Below are 18,097 nucleotides of genomic sequence, written 5' to 3' on the forward strand. Positions count from 1 at the left end.
ATTGGTGTATCACTTGACTTTGCAGCAGAGTAATAAAATGTTCCCCTGGTCATACCGAAGGTAATGACGCGAACACATTTCACGGTCCAAAATAGCAGTTCCCTAATTTTTAGGAGATGCTTCCATTGGGCTCCCACTGATCATCTGACCATCTATCCTCATTGGGACCGCATCCAAAAGTGCAATGTGGCCCAACTGTCGGATACTTTGTGTTGGTGATCCCACCTTGACTTTATGCCTTTATTGAGTTCACTTCCTAGTATCCACCAACTTGCTAAGTGCGACGGGGGGACCTACATGATCTTGAACTGAGCCTAGACATCCTTTTACTTTACGAGTTCCAGTGCCGACCAACTTCCCGTCTGCGGGTGAAACTACCGTTCACATTGGCCATACAACGTCCGACCATTTGCAAGTTCAAAAAGAGGGTCTCAAAAATTAAACAAAAATCATTGGAAAGAAACCAACAACTAAGGTTAGCACTTGCCACGTCCTCATGACACTAGAGGTGCAATGCCATCACCTATACACAATCAGCATACTCCATAGAACATTGAGCATTTGACTTTTGAACCAACCTCGAATCAAGGCATACAATCATTTTACATTTCCAATGTGTGCGAAGATTTTGCCACACGTTTCTCTTTGAGTCTCGAGTTCTTTGAGATCCAAGTTTTGCTATTCAATACAGGTGGATAGTGGTCCTGCTTGGACTAGAAACCAGTCAGAATTGGCTAGAGCATTCTTCGCAGTGGGGCGACGGTCTTCTCGATTCTTCTAAGGTTCCACATGTATACTTTCATTCCGGTTCACCTACCTCGAGTGATCCAATTACACAGGTAGAGACTGTTGGAGAGTTAGGACAGTTATCCATGGTCCGGGTTTTCTCCCTTCAGAGGGGGATGTGGAGCTAGCTTGGGAGTTAGTTTCTAGGCGTACTTCCTTCAGTTTTGGTGGTTCCATGAGCAGCGGGGACAAGATTGACAGTCTATTTGGTGGTTTTCCATAGCACCTTGTTCTTCACTAAAGAGCTTGGGTGCAGGGCCTCTAGATTTTCCGTATTCCAATTGTCTTAGTATTGATGAGTGTTCCTTTCTATTGGAGGTACATTCTTGATTCACTCTGAGAGTGGGGTAATATTCTCTCAAGATTTGTTCCAGACAAATGAAGATCAGTAGAAATTTTCACCCTCAATTCTGAGTTCCTTCAGATACAGTTTGCAGTTCGTCATTCTATATGGTGGTTGGTGGAATTCCTTGGTTCTTCGTCATTGGACACTTGATTTCTCAACCTTGGTTGTCCCATTCTTTAAACTTTCCATAGCGGCTTGAAGATTCTGGCATGTGGTATGTGACCAAAGGTGCAAGATCGCGACTCTTTTCTCGAGGGTGGAGCTCTTGAGAGTTAGAAAATGATCCGGATACCATTAGTTTATGCCTTTACCCTTAGTTTTGATGGATTCTCTTGGAGCGGTCAAGAGCAATACCTTCTGCAGATGCTGGTTGTGCGACTTGTGAGTCAGTTGAGTTGAGGAGATTCTTATTAGAGTTAGATTCACTTTCAACAGACAGCATTTCACTTCCCGGATATCTTTTGCAGCAGGGCCGGGCACCACGTGCCAACAGAAAAGAACCGATTTAACAACTTTAAGCACTTCAAATAACAATTGAACTGAAAGAGATACATGACACGAGACGGGGAGTGGCGGAGTTCCACCCCAAGAGAGCACTGGCCCCAAAAGTTGGCGTCTCTTTCGGTATTTCTTTGTTATTGCTGATTCGCAAAGTACAACCACCGAGGAGCACCTCCTTTGCAATCTGCGCGTTGAAGAGTGGCAGAGAGGGCCCCCAAGGCTCATATTTAAAGGCCCAAACCCTAAAAGCATCAAATATGAAAAGCTGATCCCAAATAAAAACACTTTCCCAAAATTTCGGGATTTCCCTAAATTCCATCGCAAATTCCGGGATGTCCTTACAGGTGCCACCTCATTATATTTTGAGGTTATAAACTTGTCTGACTTCGTTTCGGCCACTTTCAGGCGCTTTAAACAAGTTTTCTTTGACCTTTAGGGTTTTTAGGCCCCTTGGCCGTTGATCTATGAGTTGGTCGGGGATTCCTTTTGTTTCTCCTTCTTCTAGGTTTTAGGCCCCTCGGGCCGGGATCTACAGGTTGGCTTCGTTCTTTAGCGGCTTGACACATCAACAATTTGTGACATCTTTTGGGAGTAGTAGTTGGATCGTATGTCACAAATTGGTGACGTGGTAGACCTCCAGGACATAAACACACACATCTGCTAACATGGCTGCCTTTCTCGGGCATTTGCTAACATGCTGACGTGGCAACTATACGGAATTCCGTAATTTGCGCTCGTTGCTTTTGGCTGGCAGATTTTGAGTGAAAGCTTTTGGGATAGTTTGCTTCTAATTTTAAGAAGCTTTTGGGAGCCATTGCTTTTGAGTTTCAAGCTTTTGGGTCTCTGCTTTTGGCATCCCTTGTAACCTTTATAAGTGGCCTTAGGGGCTCACTTCCCAAAGCATCTGGATGCAAAGTCTGAGAGTGAGCACCCGTGGGCTCATTGTACTTTGCACACAGATTAATATAAAAAGAAATACCGAAAGGGGCCAGTCTTTGGGGCCAATACCTCTTGGCACGGAACTACGCTGAGCCGTGTCGTCTTTTTTGAACTGTTTTGAAGTGAATCTCTACAGTGTCGCAGTAGAATCCTGACTTGGGGTGTCCAAGTTTGTTACATCGTATACTGCAGGATACGTTTCTACTACAGAGATCTGTTGCACATATCCTTGTCCATGAAGCCCTCTCTTCACAGTTGCACATTGCTCACTCCAGTTTCCTAGTCCGTCTTACTGTCCAAGAGCTGAGAGGGGTGTTCGGAGTTATGGCATCTCTCTGGATTTGTCCAATCGGTCCCAGAGGGGTGTCTCAATGCACTATGGTCACATACTCAGGCAATCTCATCCAATTTGGAATTATTGATGCACCAGAAAAATGCTTTATAGATGACACAGAGTTCACATGTGCAAACAAATAACATAAAACATCAAGACTCAACTAAACGCTTCCGAAACCAAAGTTCGCGTCATTCGGAGGATTCCCAAGTACAACTAAACGCTCCCTAGACCAAAGCCTGGGTCATTCATAGGCATATACAACCAAACGCTCCATAGACCGCAGCCAGCATCGTTTAGAGGACCGATTACAACTAAACACTCCCCAAACCGCAACCTGTGTCGTTTAGAGGACCAAATACAACTAGATGCTCCCCAAACCACAGCCTGCGTCGAGCAGAGGTTCTCAAACAACATTGAAACCAGCATAAAAACCAAAATCAAACAAACTCAATCGGCCCCAAGACAAGTTTAAAACAGATCAATTCTATTTCAAACAATTTGTAAACAGTATTCCCAAACACAGTTCAAAAGTATAAATACAAAACAAAACTAAAATCATTTGGGGGTGGTCTCTCTCAGTCGAACTCGAAGGATGACTAACTTGCCATTCTGCATCAAAGTGTCACAAACTGCTGACATGTCAAAGCCTAAATAATGGAGCCAACTTGCAGATGCTGGTCGAGGGGGCCTAAACCCTAAGAAGAACAAGTAAAAGAAGAAAGAATTCCTACCAACTTATGGAGACCCCGTCCGATGGGGCCCAAGTGACATAAAGATTAAAATAAAGCAGGACCCGCAAGTGATGACGTGGCAATTTCTGAAAATTGCGCTGACATGATGACGTGGCAGGCTGTACGGATTTACGTGATTTACGCTGGCAGCTTTTTGGCTTTGCTTTTGGACCGGATGCTTTTGAGTTTGAAGGCTTTTTACTGTAAACTGCTTTTGGGGCCTAGGGCCTTTAAATATGAGGTTAGGGGTCATTCTCTGGCATGCTTCCTTGAGAAGGTGCAGAGTCTGGAGTACCGGCTTGTACTGTGTTGATGCAATATAAAGAAATATCGAAAGGGGCGCCAAGGTTTGGGGCCAATACTCTCTGGGGTGGAATTCCGCCACTCCGTGTCGCATGTCGTCTCTCTCTTTCAGTTCAGTTGTTATTGAAGTACTAAAAGTCTGTTCAGTCTGTTCTTTTCTATTGGCACGTGGTGCTCGTCTTGTGACACAAAGTGATGGTTCGGTTCCGAATCTGAATGGTAGCATTGTTCTTGTCGTGCCAAGGCATGTCCAAAAGAGCGTGTTGCGTCACAATGCCCTAACTTCATGATGTGCCTTGCCATGATACCCTTAAATGGTGACAGGAAGGGCACCAATGAGTGATACAACTTTACTTGTAGCCCATGCGACTAACTCAACCTCCATTTCTCTAGCAAACTTATCATACTCAAAGTCCATCTGCTTGAGGAACTCTGGGTGGATGAAATTCTCAGTGGCTCCTTGGTCGAAGAAGATAAGTGCCTTGTGACCGTTGATCTTTCCATATGCTGTGCACAATTCTTTAGAAGCATAGGGTACAGAGATGCCGTAAATATATGGACAATCCTACCACTGTTTTGGATTTCTTGGCAAGTGGTTGCTATGGAGGTTTGTCACCTTTATGGGGGTAGACGTAGGAAGTCTGCCTCGTCTGAAAGTATTCGAAGCACCTCCCTTCTTACTGTAGAGTTTCTCGTTGATAGGTGGTCAAACGAGATCGTGCAGGTTGAGTCGAGGTGTTGTGAAAATCTCAAGAATTTGTGTGTTGTTGTTGTCACAAAGTGATGACGTGGCAGACCACCCGGATGATGACGTGGCAGACAGTACGGATTGATGACATGGCAGACAATACGGATGATGACGTGGCAGACAATACGGATTTTCGTAATCTGCGCTGACATGCTGACGTGGCAAACAATACGGATTTTCGCGTTTCGCGCTGATAGATGCTGACGTGGCAACCTGTACGAAAATCCACTTTTTGTGCTGAGAGCTTTTACTGACAGATTTTTGACCAGTTGCTTTTCAAACAGTTTGCTTTTGAGTTGAACGCTTTTGGGACTGTTTTTAGCACCCCTTGTAATGTTTATAAGTGAACCAGAGTCTCACTTCTCAGAGCATCTGGACGCAGAGTCTGAGAGCGAGCACCCGCAGGAGTGGCACTTTGCTCAAAGATTAATATTAATATTCTTTGTATAAGTGCTAGATGTGTCGTGTCTAGTGCGTCAGTACTTAGAGTCAATGTCTGCTGAAATGGTTTATGGCCTCTGTCTGTTTTGCAGGCGTAATTGAGGGCGATTACGTTTCTTTCAAGAGGGGGATATGTCACAAAGTGATGACGTGGCAGGACCACCCGGATGATGACGTGGTAGACAATACGGATTGATGACGTGGCAGACAGTACGGATGATGATGTGGCAACGGATTTTCTTCATTTATGTTGGTGACGTAGCAGCCTGTACGAAAATCCGCTTTTCGCGCTAAGAGCTTTTACTGGCAGATTTTTGACCGGTTGCTTTTGGAACAGTTTGCTTTTGAGTTTAACGCTTTTGGGGCTCTGTTTTTAGCATCCCTTGTAATGTTTATAAGTGACCCAAGGGTCTCACCTCTCAAAGCATCTGGACGCAGAGTCTGAGAGTGAGCACCCGCGGGAGTTGTACTTTGCTCAAAGATTAATATAAAAAGAAATATTGAAAGGGGCGCCAGTCTTTGGAGCCAATACCTATGGGCACGGAACTCCGCCGGGCGGTGTCGACTTTCTCTCTCTTTCTATTAAAGTTCAGTGATTATGAAGTTTATGTTTGTGTGTTGCTATTGAGATCTCACTTGGAGTGTCCAAGCCGGATAGAGTTGTCAAGGATTCTGGGTGTTTATCATCAGAGGTAAATTCCAATCTTCCCTTAATAAGTTTGTAGCCGACCGCAACATGGTCCATAAGCTCTTGTATTGTCAAACTTGCTTGGACAAACAATATTCCTATAGAGGTGATGTAGCAGGGACACGCACCACGTGCCAACGGAAAAGAAGAGATTAAACAACTTTAAGCACTTCAAATAATACTGATGCACAATACACGAGATGGGAAGTGGCGAAGTTCCACCCCTAGAGAGCACTGGCCCAAACCTCGGCGCCCCTTTCAATATTTCTTTATATTTCTTGAACTTAGTACAATGCCGATACTCCACGCTCTGACCTTCACTCGGAAGCGTGCCAGAGTATGAGCCCTTTGTACATATTTAGAGGCCCTTGGCCATGAAGATCAGTTACATGAAAAGCTTCAAGTTTTAAAAGCATCTCGTCCAAAAGTGGGCATCCAGAAGCTGCCATCACGAATTACGAAAATCCTTAAAGCTACCATGTCATCAGCACAAAACGTGAAAATCCGTACAGGTGCCACGTCAACATGTCAGCGCCTTTTGCGGGGATTCCTTACAGCTCTGCCACATCATCAATCTTTACACAAAAGGGTGAGTAGGTGTCCTGCTTTATTTTATGGTCCTTGAGTCACTTGGGCCCCATCGGACGGGGTCCCATAAGTTGGTGGGAACTGGTCTTTAGAAATAGGCCACTCGACAAGACTTTGCAACTTCTTCTGATGCTTCCGCTTCTTCTGATGCTTCTGCTTAGGGTTTAGGCCCCTTGGCCGCGATCTGCAGGTTGGCTCCATTCTTCAATGGCTTAACATGTCCGCAATTTGTGACATGTGATTGATCATTGTAGAGCGCTCACATTGATCCTCCAAGGTTATCAGCTTGAAGAAAGACACCGGAAGATATCTAGAAACTTCTGGTTGTAGTCGTCCACAGTCTCCATGGCCAGCATTTTCAAGTTACCCCATTCTGCCACGAGCTGCACTTCAAAAAAGAATGTCATGTCACTCCGGGCAAAAATATTCTTCAAAGCTTGTCAAGCTTTTGGAGCGTGAGACTTGGTAGCTATAGAACTCCACCATTGCATGGCATTGTCTTGAGAAAAGTAGCATCTTGAGAGATTTTTAATTCTTGTGTAGTTCCCCACAACATAAATATTGTCGAAGTGCTAAATGAACTGTAAAGCTTTCTTCCGATCTTTCACTCTCTCAAATGTGAAAAATTTGACCATGGATCCACATCTGTAAAGTCCTTGGGCTGATTTGGTGTCACACGTGGAGGTGGCTAATAGGGGTAGGCATATGGGGTCTAGCTGTTATACCCAAGTGGTGGTGGGGGAGGTGGTGGCAACGGCGGTGGCAAAGGAGGTTGCACCGGGTAAAAGTCAGCAGATGGTTGAACCATATTCTTGAAAACTCCGTCAATCGTAATAGAAGACTATGTAGGTTGTTGAGAAGAGACCCTTGTGTTTTCTCATGCCGAAGGAGGAAAAGCCCGAGGCAACAAAGGTGGCAACATGTAGTTCAGAAACTGTTCAAAGATCTGCAGAATCCGGAGGTTCTACTAAGGTTGCTTTGAGAGTATGTCACGGAGTTCGTCGAGGAGGAACTGCAAATACTCTGTAGAATCAAACAGCGCCATCTTGTTCTGTCTATTCAAAAAGGGATCGGTGATTCGGTGTGCTTTCAGAAAGCAGACACTTGAAGCTCTGGAACCACTGTGATGAGCACCACATGCCAACTGAAAAGAGCAGACTGGAACATACTTTTAGCACTTCAAAACAACTGAACAAAGAGAGGGGAGAGAGAGAGAGAGAGAGAGAGAGAGAGAGAGAGAGAGAGAGAGAGAGAGAGAAAGAAAGAAAGAAAGAAAGAAAGATTTTTAACGTCTATGTCAGGCCGAAATCGGCCTATGAGACAAATCAAATGTACATGGCGTGTATGTCATCCGTCTATCGGAAAGACAAATGAAACAAAACTGATACAAAACTGAACTGAATGTAGGTAATGGAGTATCTGAGGAGGGATGGGGCTCTATCTCTAGGGGTATATGCATGTCTATATGCTCAAGGTAGTACAATCATGAGAATGCATCAAGCTCTCTAGCTCCATCCTGTACAAATGGGGGGATGTAAGATGTGGTACATGGGCGGGGCTGGTGCCAAGGCTACCCGGATGAAAGCTGTCGGGTCGGCCCTCATCTGAGCTACTCGCTCCTCAGTGGCACGGCGCTCCCGGGCTCGGATCTCCTCGATCTGTCGGTGGTGGGAGCTCACGCCCCTGTAGCCTGGGACTCGTGGTCGTCGTCTAGCTCGGTTCACCTCCGCCTGTGGGAGTGTCACTCCTCTCTGAGTATCTGATGAGGTAGGGGTGGCAATCCTCTGAAAGAAGTCTGTGAGCTGCGACTGTCTCCCCTCTGTCTGTGTAGCTGTGCGTGGCTGTAGTAGTGTGTCCCGATGGCTCTGTATCTCTAGTAAGAAACGTCCGAGCTGTCTCTGATCTCGAGAGTCCATGATCTCTCGGAGAGGGGGCTGTCCTCTGAATAAGGCCTCATACCTGCCTCTGATCTCAGTGTATGCTCTGCATCTACATACAAAGTGCTCCTCACTCTCCACCTCCTCTGTGCAGGCTCTGCAGACTCGCTCCTCCCTGGGAACACCAGTGTGTCTCCCGATCTCAATCTCTAACCTGTGTGAAGCCACTCTCAGCTGACCAATCGCCACCCGTGAGCTATGTGGCATATATGTGTCCATATAGCGTGGTCTCTGTATGAACCCCCCAGACAATATGGTGAGAAACTGGTCTCTGTAATCTGACATCCTCGTCCCCAAGCCAGGTGACTCCCAGACTCTCCTAGTGTATAGCTGCCACAGATCCTGTCTCAATACCAAGTTTCTCTCACTGCGAGAGAGGTGAACAGATGGTGAGTGGGGGTCGTACTGGAATGGTGGTAGGCTCTCCATGTCAAGACCGTGTCCCTCAAACCATGCTCTGACCTGTGAGTACCAAGCTCTCGCATGCCCACTCTCTGATAGCTGTATAGCTGCCTCGAATGCTCTACGAGTAAGTCTGTCAGGAGGTAGCTCTCTCATCCTCTGGATGAAGCAGACTGTCTGGAATAATGCCTCTACAACCATAGGTGGTGTGGCGAGCTCGGCTCTAATAATGTCATGTGGCACTGTCTTCTTGCTGCGGAGCAAGCGTGAGATCATACATACCTGTGGCCTCTCAAGCTGTGTCCACTGGTCATCTGTCAATCCTGGTGCCCATACTGCCGCCGAGTACATCAGGGCCGGGGTGACTAAGGTGTCAAAAAGCCAGCCCTTCGTGCGGGGCTCCTGAAAGTGTGCCTGGTGGCATCTCCGCTCTAGCATGGTCAGAGCTGCATATCCTCGGGTGAGCCTGTCAGCAGCAGCCTGCCTCATAGTGAAGGGTCCTGGTAGGCTGGTGAATGTGATGCCAAGATAGACATAGGAGGTGACTACATCAACCTGTCCTCCTGCTGCTGTGAAGGTGGCAGCGCTCCTCACTGCACTGGATGTGTGAAAGATCATGACCTTGGTTTTGCCAAGGTTCACAGTCAACCCCTTGTGTGTGCTGAATTCGTCCAAGGCCTCAAGATGGCGTTGCAAGCCCTCGGGTGACTCTGAAATCAACACAATATCATCAGCATATAACATGATGTGGACCGGAGTACCTGCCAAGTCGCTCCCCTCTCCCCCTGCTCGTAGTATGTAATCGGAGATCTCGTCGATGTAGAGCCCAAAGAGTGTCGGGGAGAGTGGGCATCCTTGCTTAACACCAATGGTGCTAGCAATGGTCTCTGAAAAGCCGCCTGGGCAACGAACTCGACCCGTCACCCTCTCGTAGAGAGTATATATGGCCCAAATCATCTCTGTCGGTACCCCAATGCTGTGAAGGCGCTGGAAGAGTCTCTCGCGTGGGACTGTGTCAAAGGCCTTGCGGAAATCCACAAAGCAGCAGTAAAGCCTCTTCTTCCGCGCCTTTGCCCCATCAATGAGGCAGCGCAGAACGAAGATGTGGTCAGTGGTGGAGAAAGCTCGTCTGAAACCTGCCTGGCCTGGAGCTCGTAAGCCCTCGGTCTCTGCGTAGCAGCTAAGCTGTGCCTCAAGTACTGCTCCATATAGCTTGGCCATCGTGTGGCCAATCATGATAGTCCTGTAGTTCCCTGGGTCCAGGGTGTCGCCAGATTTGTGGATAGGCACTATGGTGTGCTGTGTCCACTCCTCTGGGAAGCCCTCCCCTATAGCCCGGTTGAAGACATGTGCAATCAACGGGGCTATAGTGGAGGCCGCATAAATGATGTGCTCACTCTGTAATCCAGTGTGGTCAGCTGATCGTCTGTGCTGCATGCGGCGTATGGCCCTCTCTACCATCTCTGCTGTAAAGAAGGAGGAGCACGTGGGGCGTGGCTCATGTGGCTGTGGGATAGGAGGCTGCCCTGGCACCTCATAGAGGCGCTCTGCATAATCATGCCATATCTGTGGATCCTCAATGGCTGTGGTCGGACGTGGCTCGCGCAGGGTGCGCCATGCCGTCGCGCTATCTATGCTCATGAATAGGCGGTATAGCTCAAGCTCCTGTGCCTCTTTGAATGCTCGCCGCTTTTGGCGTGTCAGCGTCTTCATATCTCGTCTGGCCTCTCTCTCTGTGATCTCTCCTAAGGCTCGCCGTGCACGGAGGCGTCGGTATAACTCTCTGCACTCATCATCATACCAGCGGTTCTGAGGCATAGTCCCGGGGGGGGGAGTGCGTCCTGTGTGGGTGGTGTGTGGAAAAGAGCTAATAGCTGAAGTGTGGAGAACGGAAGAGATATGTGATGTGAGAACTGAGAGTGGTGTGGATGGGTGGAGGAGGCATAGGCCATGCTCGACCTCGGCTGAGTAAAGAGAGGCTAGCTCATGTGTGAAATGGATGGTGGTGTGTGGAGTGTGTGTTGTGGAGCTATGTGGGATGGTATCTCCGGTGATGGAGAAAGAGAGGTATGTGTGGTCGGCTCCGATGGGTATGGGTGGAATGGTGAAGGATGTGATAAGGTGTGTAGCCTCCCTGGGTCCCAGAATATAGTCGACTGTACTCCCCCCTCCCTCTGTAACTCCATGTGGCATACAAGTCAGGCCCCCTGAGGTGGGCCACTGGGCCATCCCGTTATAAATAACGAGACGGTGCTGGGAGCCAAGTCGAAGTAGGTGTCGTCCGTAGGCTGTGACTGGAGCTCTGTCTGCTGTATCTCTCATAGTGGCCTCCTCATCTAGAGTGTGTAGTGCCTCTGGGTCCTCGTGGTCATATGTCTCACAGTGCTCACTGCGCGTACGAGCATTGAAGTCTCCCATAAGGAAGACTTCACCCAGTGTGGAGTACTCCATAATCTCCTCCGTGAGGCATGCGTACGGTGACTCCTGCTCAATAGGGGCGAATCTGGAGCCTGTGGGAGCAAAGTAGCAAAGGGCAATGTAGACGATCCTGTCTCGTGAGAGCTCGAGGCGAATCCACATGTATCGGGCCTGTGGGTCCCGGGCAACAATCTGTAGTCTGCTGTGAAGCCCCTGTCTAAAAAGTATAGCCACTCCTCCTGAACCGCGAGTGGTGTGCTGGCGCATACATCCCCGATGTAGAGACTCCCATTGGAAACCATGTATCCGTGGTAACCCTCTCTCTGGGCTCTCGTGTGTCTCTGTAAGTAGAATGATGTCTCGACCTCTCATCACCTCCTCAAGTCTCTCTGGGTGTGTCCATAGGTCTCCATTGCAATTCCAAACCGTGACATGAATCTCCTCGTGTGTCCCACAGGCCGCGAGTCCCTATGCGATGGTCTTGCCATCAATGATAACCCTACCATCTCGATATACTGCCTTCTTCCCTTCTTTGCGGGCCTGGTGGACTCTAGGCATGCACGTGCGGCGGTGATCTTGTTGCATCTTTGTGAGGTCATCATCAAGATAAATCGGGGGGCCTTCTAGCCCTCTCAAGATGACCCTCTTTCGGAGGAAAGAAGTTCGAGACTCCTCGGAGGCGAATTGGAGGATGAGAGCTCTCTTCTTTGGATCTTTGCCGGCTCTCCAAACTTTGGAGAAAGGGATCTCTTCTTCCTTGTATCCCACTTTCTTGCATAAGGCTTTCCCATCGCTCTCGGGTGTGGACCCTTCTTCTTCTTTGATGCCGGTCACTCGCACATTGAGACGGCGAGCTTGTCGCATTTTCTCCTCCTCGATGGTTGTGTGTACGATGAGTACCTCATCTTTTTGGGCTTCCTCTCTTGCTACCTTCTTGATATTCTTTTTGACCACTTCGACCCATCCTTCTTTGGTGGCTTCTAATTTGTCCTCAATGCTTGCGGTGAGGGCTTTGGTGATCTCCTCCTTGAGGGCTTCCTTAGCCTCCTCTTTAATCTCTCCTTCCTCGGGGGTGAGGGATGTGATGGAAGCATGAAGGAGGTCGATTTGTGCCTTCATCTCTTCTTGCTCTTTCCTCCATCTCTCCCTCTCCTTCTCGTTCTCCCGTGCCCTTCTCTCCTTCTCCTCTTTGAGGTTTTGGATTTCCGCTCTCATGTCCTCTTTTTCTTCGTTCCATAGCTTGATGAAGGTGGCTTTCTCCTCCCTCCATATCTCTCTCTCCATCCACCATTCTTTCATGTCCTTCTCCAATTGTGCAAGCCTCTTGTTCGTGAGCATGAAGGTTGTCTTCATTGTCGATTTCGGCGACTTGATGATGGGGGAAGACATAGCTGTATTCGGAGCTACCCTCTCTTCATATTGTGAAGAAGAGGGGAGAAGGGGAGTACGTGTATGTATGCGTGTATGTGTGTAGTGTGTGTGTGTGGGTATGTATCCGTGTGTGTGTGTGTGTGTGTGTGTGTGTGTGTGAGAGAGAGAGAGAGAGACACAGTTGCGGAGTTCCACTCCCAAAGAGCACTGACCCCAAACCCTGCCGCCCCTTTCGGTATTTCTTTTATATTGCTTCAACGAGGTACAATAGCAAGAGCTCTGTTCTGCCTCCTGCACTCTGGAATGCCAGAAAGAGATGCCCCTCTACACATTTAAAGGCCCTTGGCCTTGAAGCACACTGGGTGAGGATTCAGCTAATCTGACTTGGCACTCATTTACGGAAAGTGTCCTCATGTAGTCTAGAATCAGATCAGTCTGTTGACGCTAGCTTTCCAGCCCATCAAAGTCTTTTCATGCAATAAGATCCCGGAGAAAGCACCCCTAACCTCACCCAAATCCCCAAAAGGTATCTTTGTGGAGGAGTTACTATGGAGAGGTCTGTAGGAGGAGAGAGGAGCATTCTGAGAGAGAGTGAACAGCTGGTGCCAAGTCATTTACCAGTGGCATCTTCGTTGAAATCATAAACCACTCTGGTTCACTGGGATCTGTCTCATGGGTTCTGAAGAAAAGGGTCTACAGGGCATTTCCTAACCTTCCTAGTCACAACTCTGATCCTCTGCAACCAACAAGCTCAATATCATTCCAGATGTAACTCATGGACCCCTGTAAGGAGATATGCCCATGCTATCTACTGTTGTATGAGACATATCATAGCTGCCTATGATTTGAGATTTACAAAAATAATACCTATGCACTACTTGAATCATCCCCTACAGGGGTGCACATGCGATGCAAATTACTTCTTAGACCAAACATAACTTTGAACTCACTTCACATTATGCACCATCACGAATTAAAAATTGCCCTGTAACTAATTTTATGCAAGCTATGAATATAACCTCAAGCAGCTGGGACATCCTTGCAAATATCATCATTGCCCAAGAAGACTTGCACATACGGTTTTTTGAAGGGGATTAGGCCAGGCTCCAGAAAAAACAAACAAATGGGGCCTACCCAACCAGGGGCAAGAAGAGGTGGAAGCTATCAAAAGAGATCCGAGAAGCAACATGCATCAAGATCCTGAATCATGATACTCTAAATCTCTACCATATTACATGCTAGTAAAAGATCCTTGTCAATGTACCATGCAGCCTGTGAAATCATAGCTAACGACACTAAACATCAACAGCAAACCAACCTAGCATACGTCAGTCCCTTCCCAAACCAGGACTGCAAATTCTTTGGTATCCGGAAACAGACAACCTGTGTGCACAAAACTATTTCGTATACAAGTATAGTACCTTCTCTAGTTGGTTCATCAGTGAAACGAGAATTGCATTGGTAGTTTTTGTACGTTCTTTTACAGGAATCTTTAACCCACGCTCCATTCCATATAACCTACCTGCATTAAATTTGGAAATGACATGGAAATTTTCTGAGAGGTCTTGCTAAGACACACACACACACACAAAAAAAAAAAAAAAAAAAAAATCATCACTGGCAACTATCTGATTTAAGTTTTTACGGCTGGAAATTTCAACAAGTTAGGCACAATAAAATTATAAACAGGAATGGAAAGCACTAGGCATATAATCAAGAAGACAGAACGGAGCATACAATCGCAAACGCAGAAAAATATCATGGCCTACTTAAACAAAGGAGAAAAACAGATCTAAAAACGGCCTTCTTTCATCCTAATAAAGTCAACAAATCAAGCTACAAGTTATTAATAAGTGACCGGCATTATTAGAGTCGTGGGATATTTATCTGGCATCCTAGCGACTGCTCAACCCCACCTTGCAAGGCTATAAAACTGGGCCCTTGGTTCACCACTACATCATCAATCAGCTACCAGTACCTCTCATGGGCAGCACCACCTTCCCTAGCGTTTGCAAAGCAGCACCCAGTACCAGCATTTTTCAATCAAGCATCCGCATCGCCAGCATCAGCCATTTCAGCCCATGAGCATTTTGCAGATCCCTAGCATTTTCACCCTAACAGCAGATCAGATCAGCCCTAGCGTTAGTATTTTCAGCCCTCATCATAATTAGCATTTTCAGTTTTCAGCCATAGCCTCTTCGGATCAGCCTCGAGTTTGCAGATCCAAGCCAGATCCACCAGCATTTTCAAATTTCAGCCCATAACCTCATCAGTACTGTCAGCCTCGAGCATTCAGTGCATGGTCCCTTCAGCATCTCAGCATCTAGAATCAGTGTATCAGCATGTGTGCGATCTAAAGCAAATATCACTCTAGCGGGCCCTTGGAGGGTGGGTTTGGGACCCCATCTAGTGTTAGTCTTCTTTCGCTCTCTACCACTCACACAGTATCATTCTCTCTTTTCTCTGTCTACTTTTTGCACATCTCTCATTAAGTAAAAGGAACCTTGTGTGTGTATGTATTGAGAACTCATCCTGAACACTTCCGTTGCACCTAACATTGGTATCAGAGCTCTTTGGCAATGCTTTGGTTTCAACAATCAAGAAAAGAACCTAAAGAACCACATAATTTTTGCTTGGTTTGAGATTTGGCATGTAACCCAAGAAAAACTTGGGCCTGTCGATCTCTTTAATCTATGCCTTTGAAGAGTGGCAGGTCACCAAGAAAAGAAGGGCTTGTCCGGCCTCCCCATAGATCCTCACTTTCACTCATCAAGAGTAGACCTTGCACATTGCGGTGCAAGGCCGCCAAGGGGTGTCACAAATTGATGACATGGCATGGCCTAAAGGACACAGCTCGAACCTCTCGGGAAGAAGCAAAAGAAGTTTTGACCAGCTTACAGAACTTATCCGAGTGTCTTGGAAGGGGTTAGGTTTAAAAATCTAACCCATAAGTTTTACCAACTTATGAACCCCTGTCGAGGGGCCTAAAAACCTGTTAAATAAAGCAAGGACCCCCAAATTGCCTAGAGCAATGCTAACGTGGCAACATACGGACTTCCGTGTTTTACGACTGAAGTGCGCAGCGTTCGAACGTCCGCGCTTTACAATCGGCCCAAGTGGCACCAGCTTTTGAGAACCCAGTGCTTTTGGGACTCAACGCTTTTCATGTAACTGCTTTTGACTACGCCAGGGGCCTTTATAATTGTGCCAGGGCCTCATCTCTTGGGAGATTAGCTTGGGAGCATCGCCAGAGAGAGGACCCCGGACATTGTACTTCGCAAGCATAATAATAAAGAAATACCGAGAAGGGACGCCAGCCTTTGGGCAAGTGCATCTGGGCGCGGAACTCCGCCGTGCCGCTCTCTCTCTCTCTCTCTCTCTCTCTCTCTCTCTCTCTCTCTCTCTCTCTCTCTCTCTCTCTCTCTCTCTCTATTTTCAGATGTTTCCAGTTTCTCTCACATGTGTTGTTGTAGATCTTTCGGCTTGGAGTGTCCAAGTCTATTACAGTGGTATCAGAGCTCAGACGATTGTTTTTCTATGAAGGATTCGATCCCTTTTCCCACAACACACACGGATTCCGGCAGTGAATCTGGCAGGAAGAAAACAGTTATCCCTACTCGCCTGAGTGAGGAAACCAATGGAGGATCTAGCGGGAATCGGACTTCTTCCGAGACCTCGGGAGAAGAGTACGGCCCTCTTCCGCCAAACGACATTGAAAAGATGGAAGCGCAACACCAGCTTCAGGTTGACATCTATGTCAATCAGATGCTCAAATACGCCAAGGACCCGTAATATGCAAAATTTTCGAAGAACCATCCACTTGGCAAGATTCATTCAGGATGGCACGCAACCATTCACTCACCTCTCATGTCAAAGAAACGGAAGCTTGCACTTAAATACTTTAGAGTTAATTCAACTATTCCACGTAGGATTCCGCACAAAATAATACAGAGAAAACAATGTAAAAAAGAACACAGCACTAAGGACAGGTCCCCCCCCTTGAGAAGATTTTCTATTAAATCCGAACTTTTACAAACACATGAACCGGAATAGTTTGCACAGTTTCCTGTTCTAGAGTCTACTCTGATGCATAACAATGCATGTGTTCATGAGCCTATTGGCAGAAACTTGTCATACCTGTAGCCAAGAACCGCTATTTCTCCTTCATCACTTTCTTGGGCAGCCACCATAAAAATAATAAATCGTGATTCTTGTGAGCGAACTGAGGCACCATCTTATTCATGTGCTTGTTCTGATTTGTTCTACACTGCGTCCGGCTACTGTTCTACTTATCATACTATCCGGACACGGATAAATTTCCAGATTACACATTGCACCAGAAAATTTACCCGTTCATTTAAATTATTAATTGGTACCAATAAATTCATAAATATGTTCTATGTGCACAAAATCATTTTCATTTACATGTAGCCTTAGCTAAAAATATTACATCCCTTTGGCTTCTAAACATTTGTCCTCAACTGTAGGGCTTCATGATATACACACAAGATGTCTTGAAAATCTTTCAATTTTGATCATATGTCATCTAAAACGAGCCCGTAGGGCGGTAAACTTTAGATTTCACCCGATTCTTTACTTGAATTTTACGACACCAAGAAACTTCGCAAAAGAACCTGTAATTGGAATGAACACTTCAAACAAAGCACGGCTTGGCAACTAGAGTGCTAACAAGCAGACAGCAACACCTTGTAGGTCCCAAAGGCTGGCGCCCGTTTCGGTGTTTCTTTATCATTATAAACCTTGGGAGAAAAACCTGCAAGTTCCTATGAGCTGTCCCGCTTTTACGGGGCTGAAAATAGCCTACTCTAGCCTGATTTCGGTAGCATAACCACAGTAGGAGGCTTTCACGGACAAAATCCCATGCCAAAGGTGACTTTCCCGACGCATACGGACACTTTGCCAAACCTGGCGAGAATCTACAGCACACTGAATTCTCTGTTTTTTGCCCCGAAAATGCACCAGATCACCTATACAGTGATCTTGAACGCTTCTCCAAAGCTCTTGGGGGTGGATCAATTACGGCCAAAACCCTAAACTTGCAAAAATACACAGCAGGCTGTAGTTCACTGTTTCGGGCTCCATTTTGCGTGCCGGTCACATCAGTAGCAAGCCCTCGAGCTCCCGCACTTGTAGAGCCACTTGCCCTTTGAATCAGACGAGATTTCCCGCGTGAAATCTGCCGAATTCACCTGTACTTGCCGGGGATTAGCCACTAGCTAATCCAGTACTTGTGCAAGAGGCTCTTGCTCGGCAATCGTTCATGAACCCACACAATTGTACATACAAATGAAAAGCCCTTGAGCAGGGCATCACGTTTCTGTATTCAAAGGGGGGGAGAGATGCACGAGAGAGGCATCATCGCGCTACATAAGACAAGGGAGAAGGCAAGCTTTCCATTAAAGTTGTGATCACCTGCAGCCACTACTCACACACACTAGTTCACTTATGAGTCAAATCAGCCTCCTCGAAACCAACAACTAAGCTTAGTGGTTGCCACAGCCTCATGGCATACCCCCGTCTTGAAATCGCAACCGTCCTCG

General features: G+C 46.9%; 1 protein-coding gene across 1 annotated transcript in view; it reads right to left on the minus strand.

Annotated features, from left to right (window-relative positions):
• EXT-LIKE (hydroxyproline-rich glycoprotein family protein) overlaps positions 1 to 18,097 on the minus strand; it is a 72,719-nt gene that overhangs the window by 37,300 nt on the left and 17,322 nt on the right. The window contains exon 2 of the mRNA XM_086491106.1: positions 13,958 to 14,058. Coding sequence (XP_086347232.1) covers positions 13,958 to 14,058 — 101 coding nt within the window. The remainder of the gene's footprint in view (positions 1 to 13,957; positions 14,059 to 18,097) is intronic.

Source organism: Adiantum capillus-veneris, chromosome 19, assembly GCF_014529385.1.
Source record: "Adiantum capillus-veneris isolate H3 chromosome 19, ASM1452938v2, whole genome shotgun sequence".
NCBI classification, from domain to species: Eukaryota; Viridiplantae; Streptophyta; class Polypodiopsida; order Polypodiales; family Pteridaceae; genus Adiantum; species Adiantum capillus-veneris.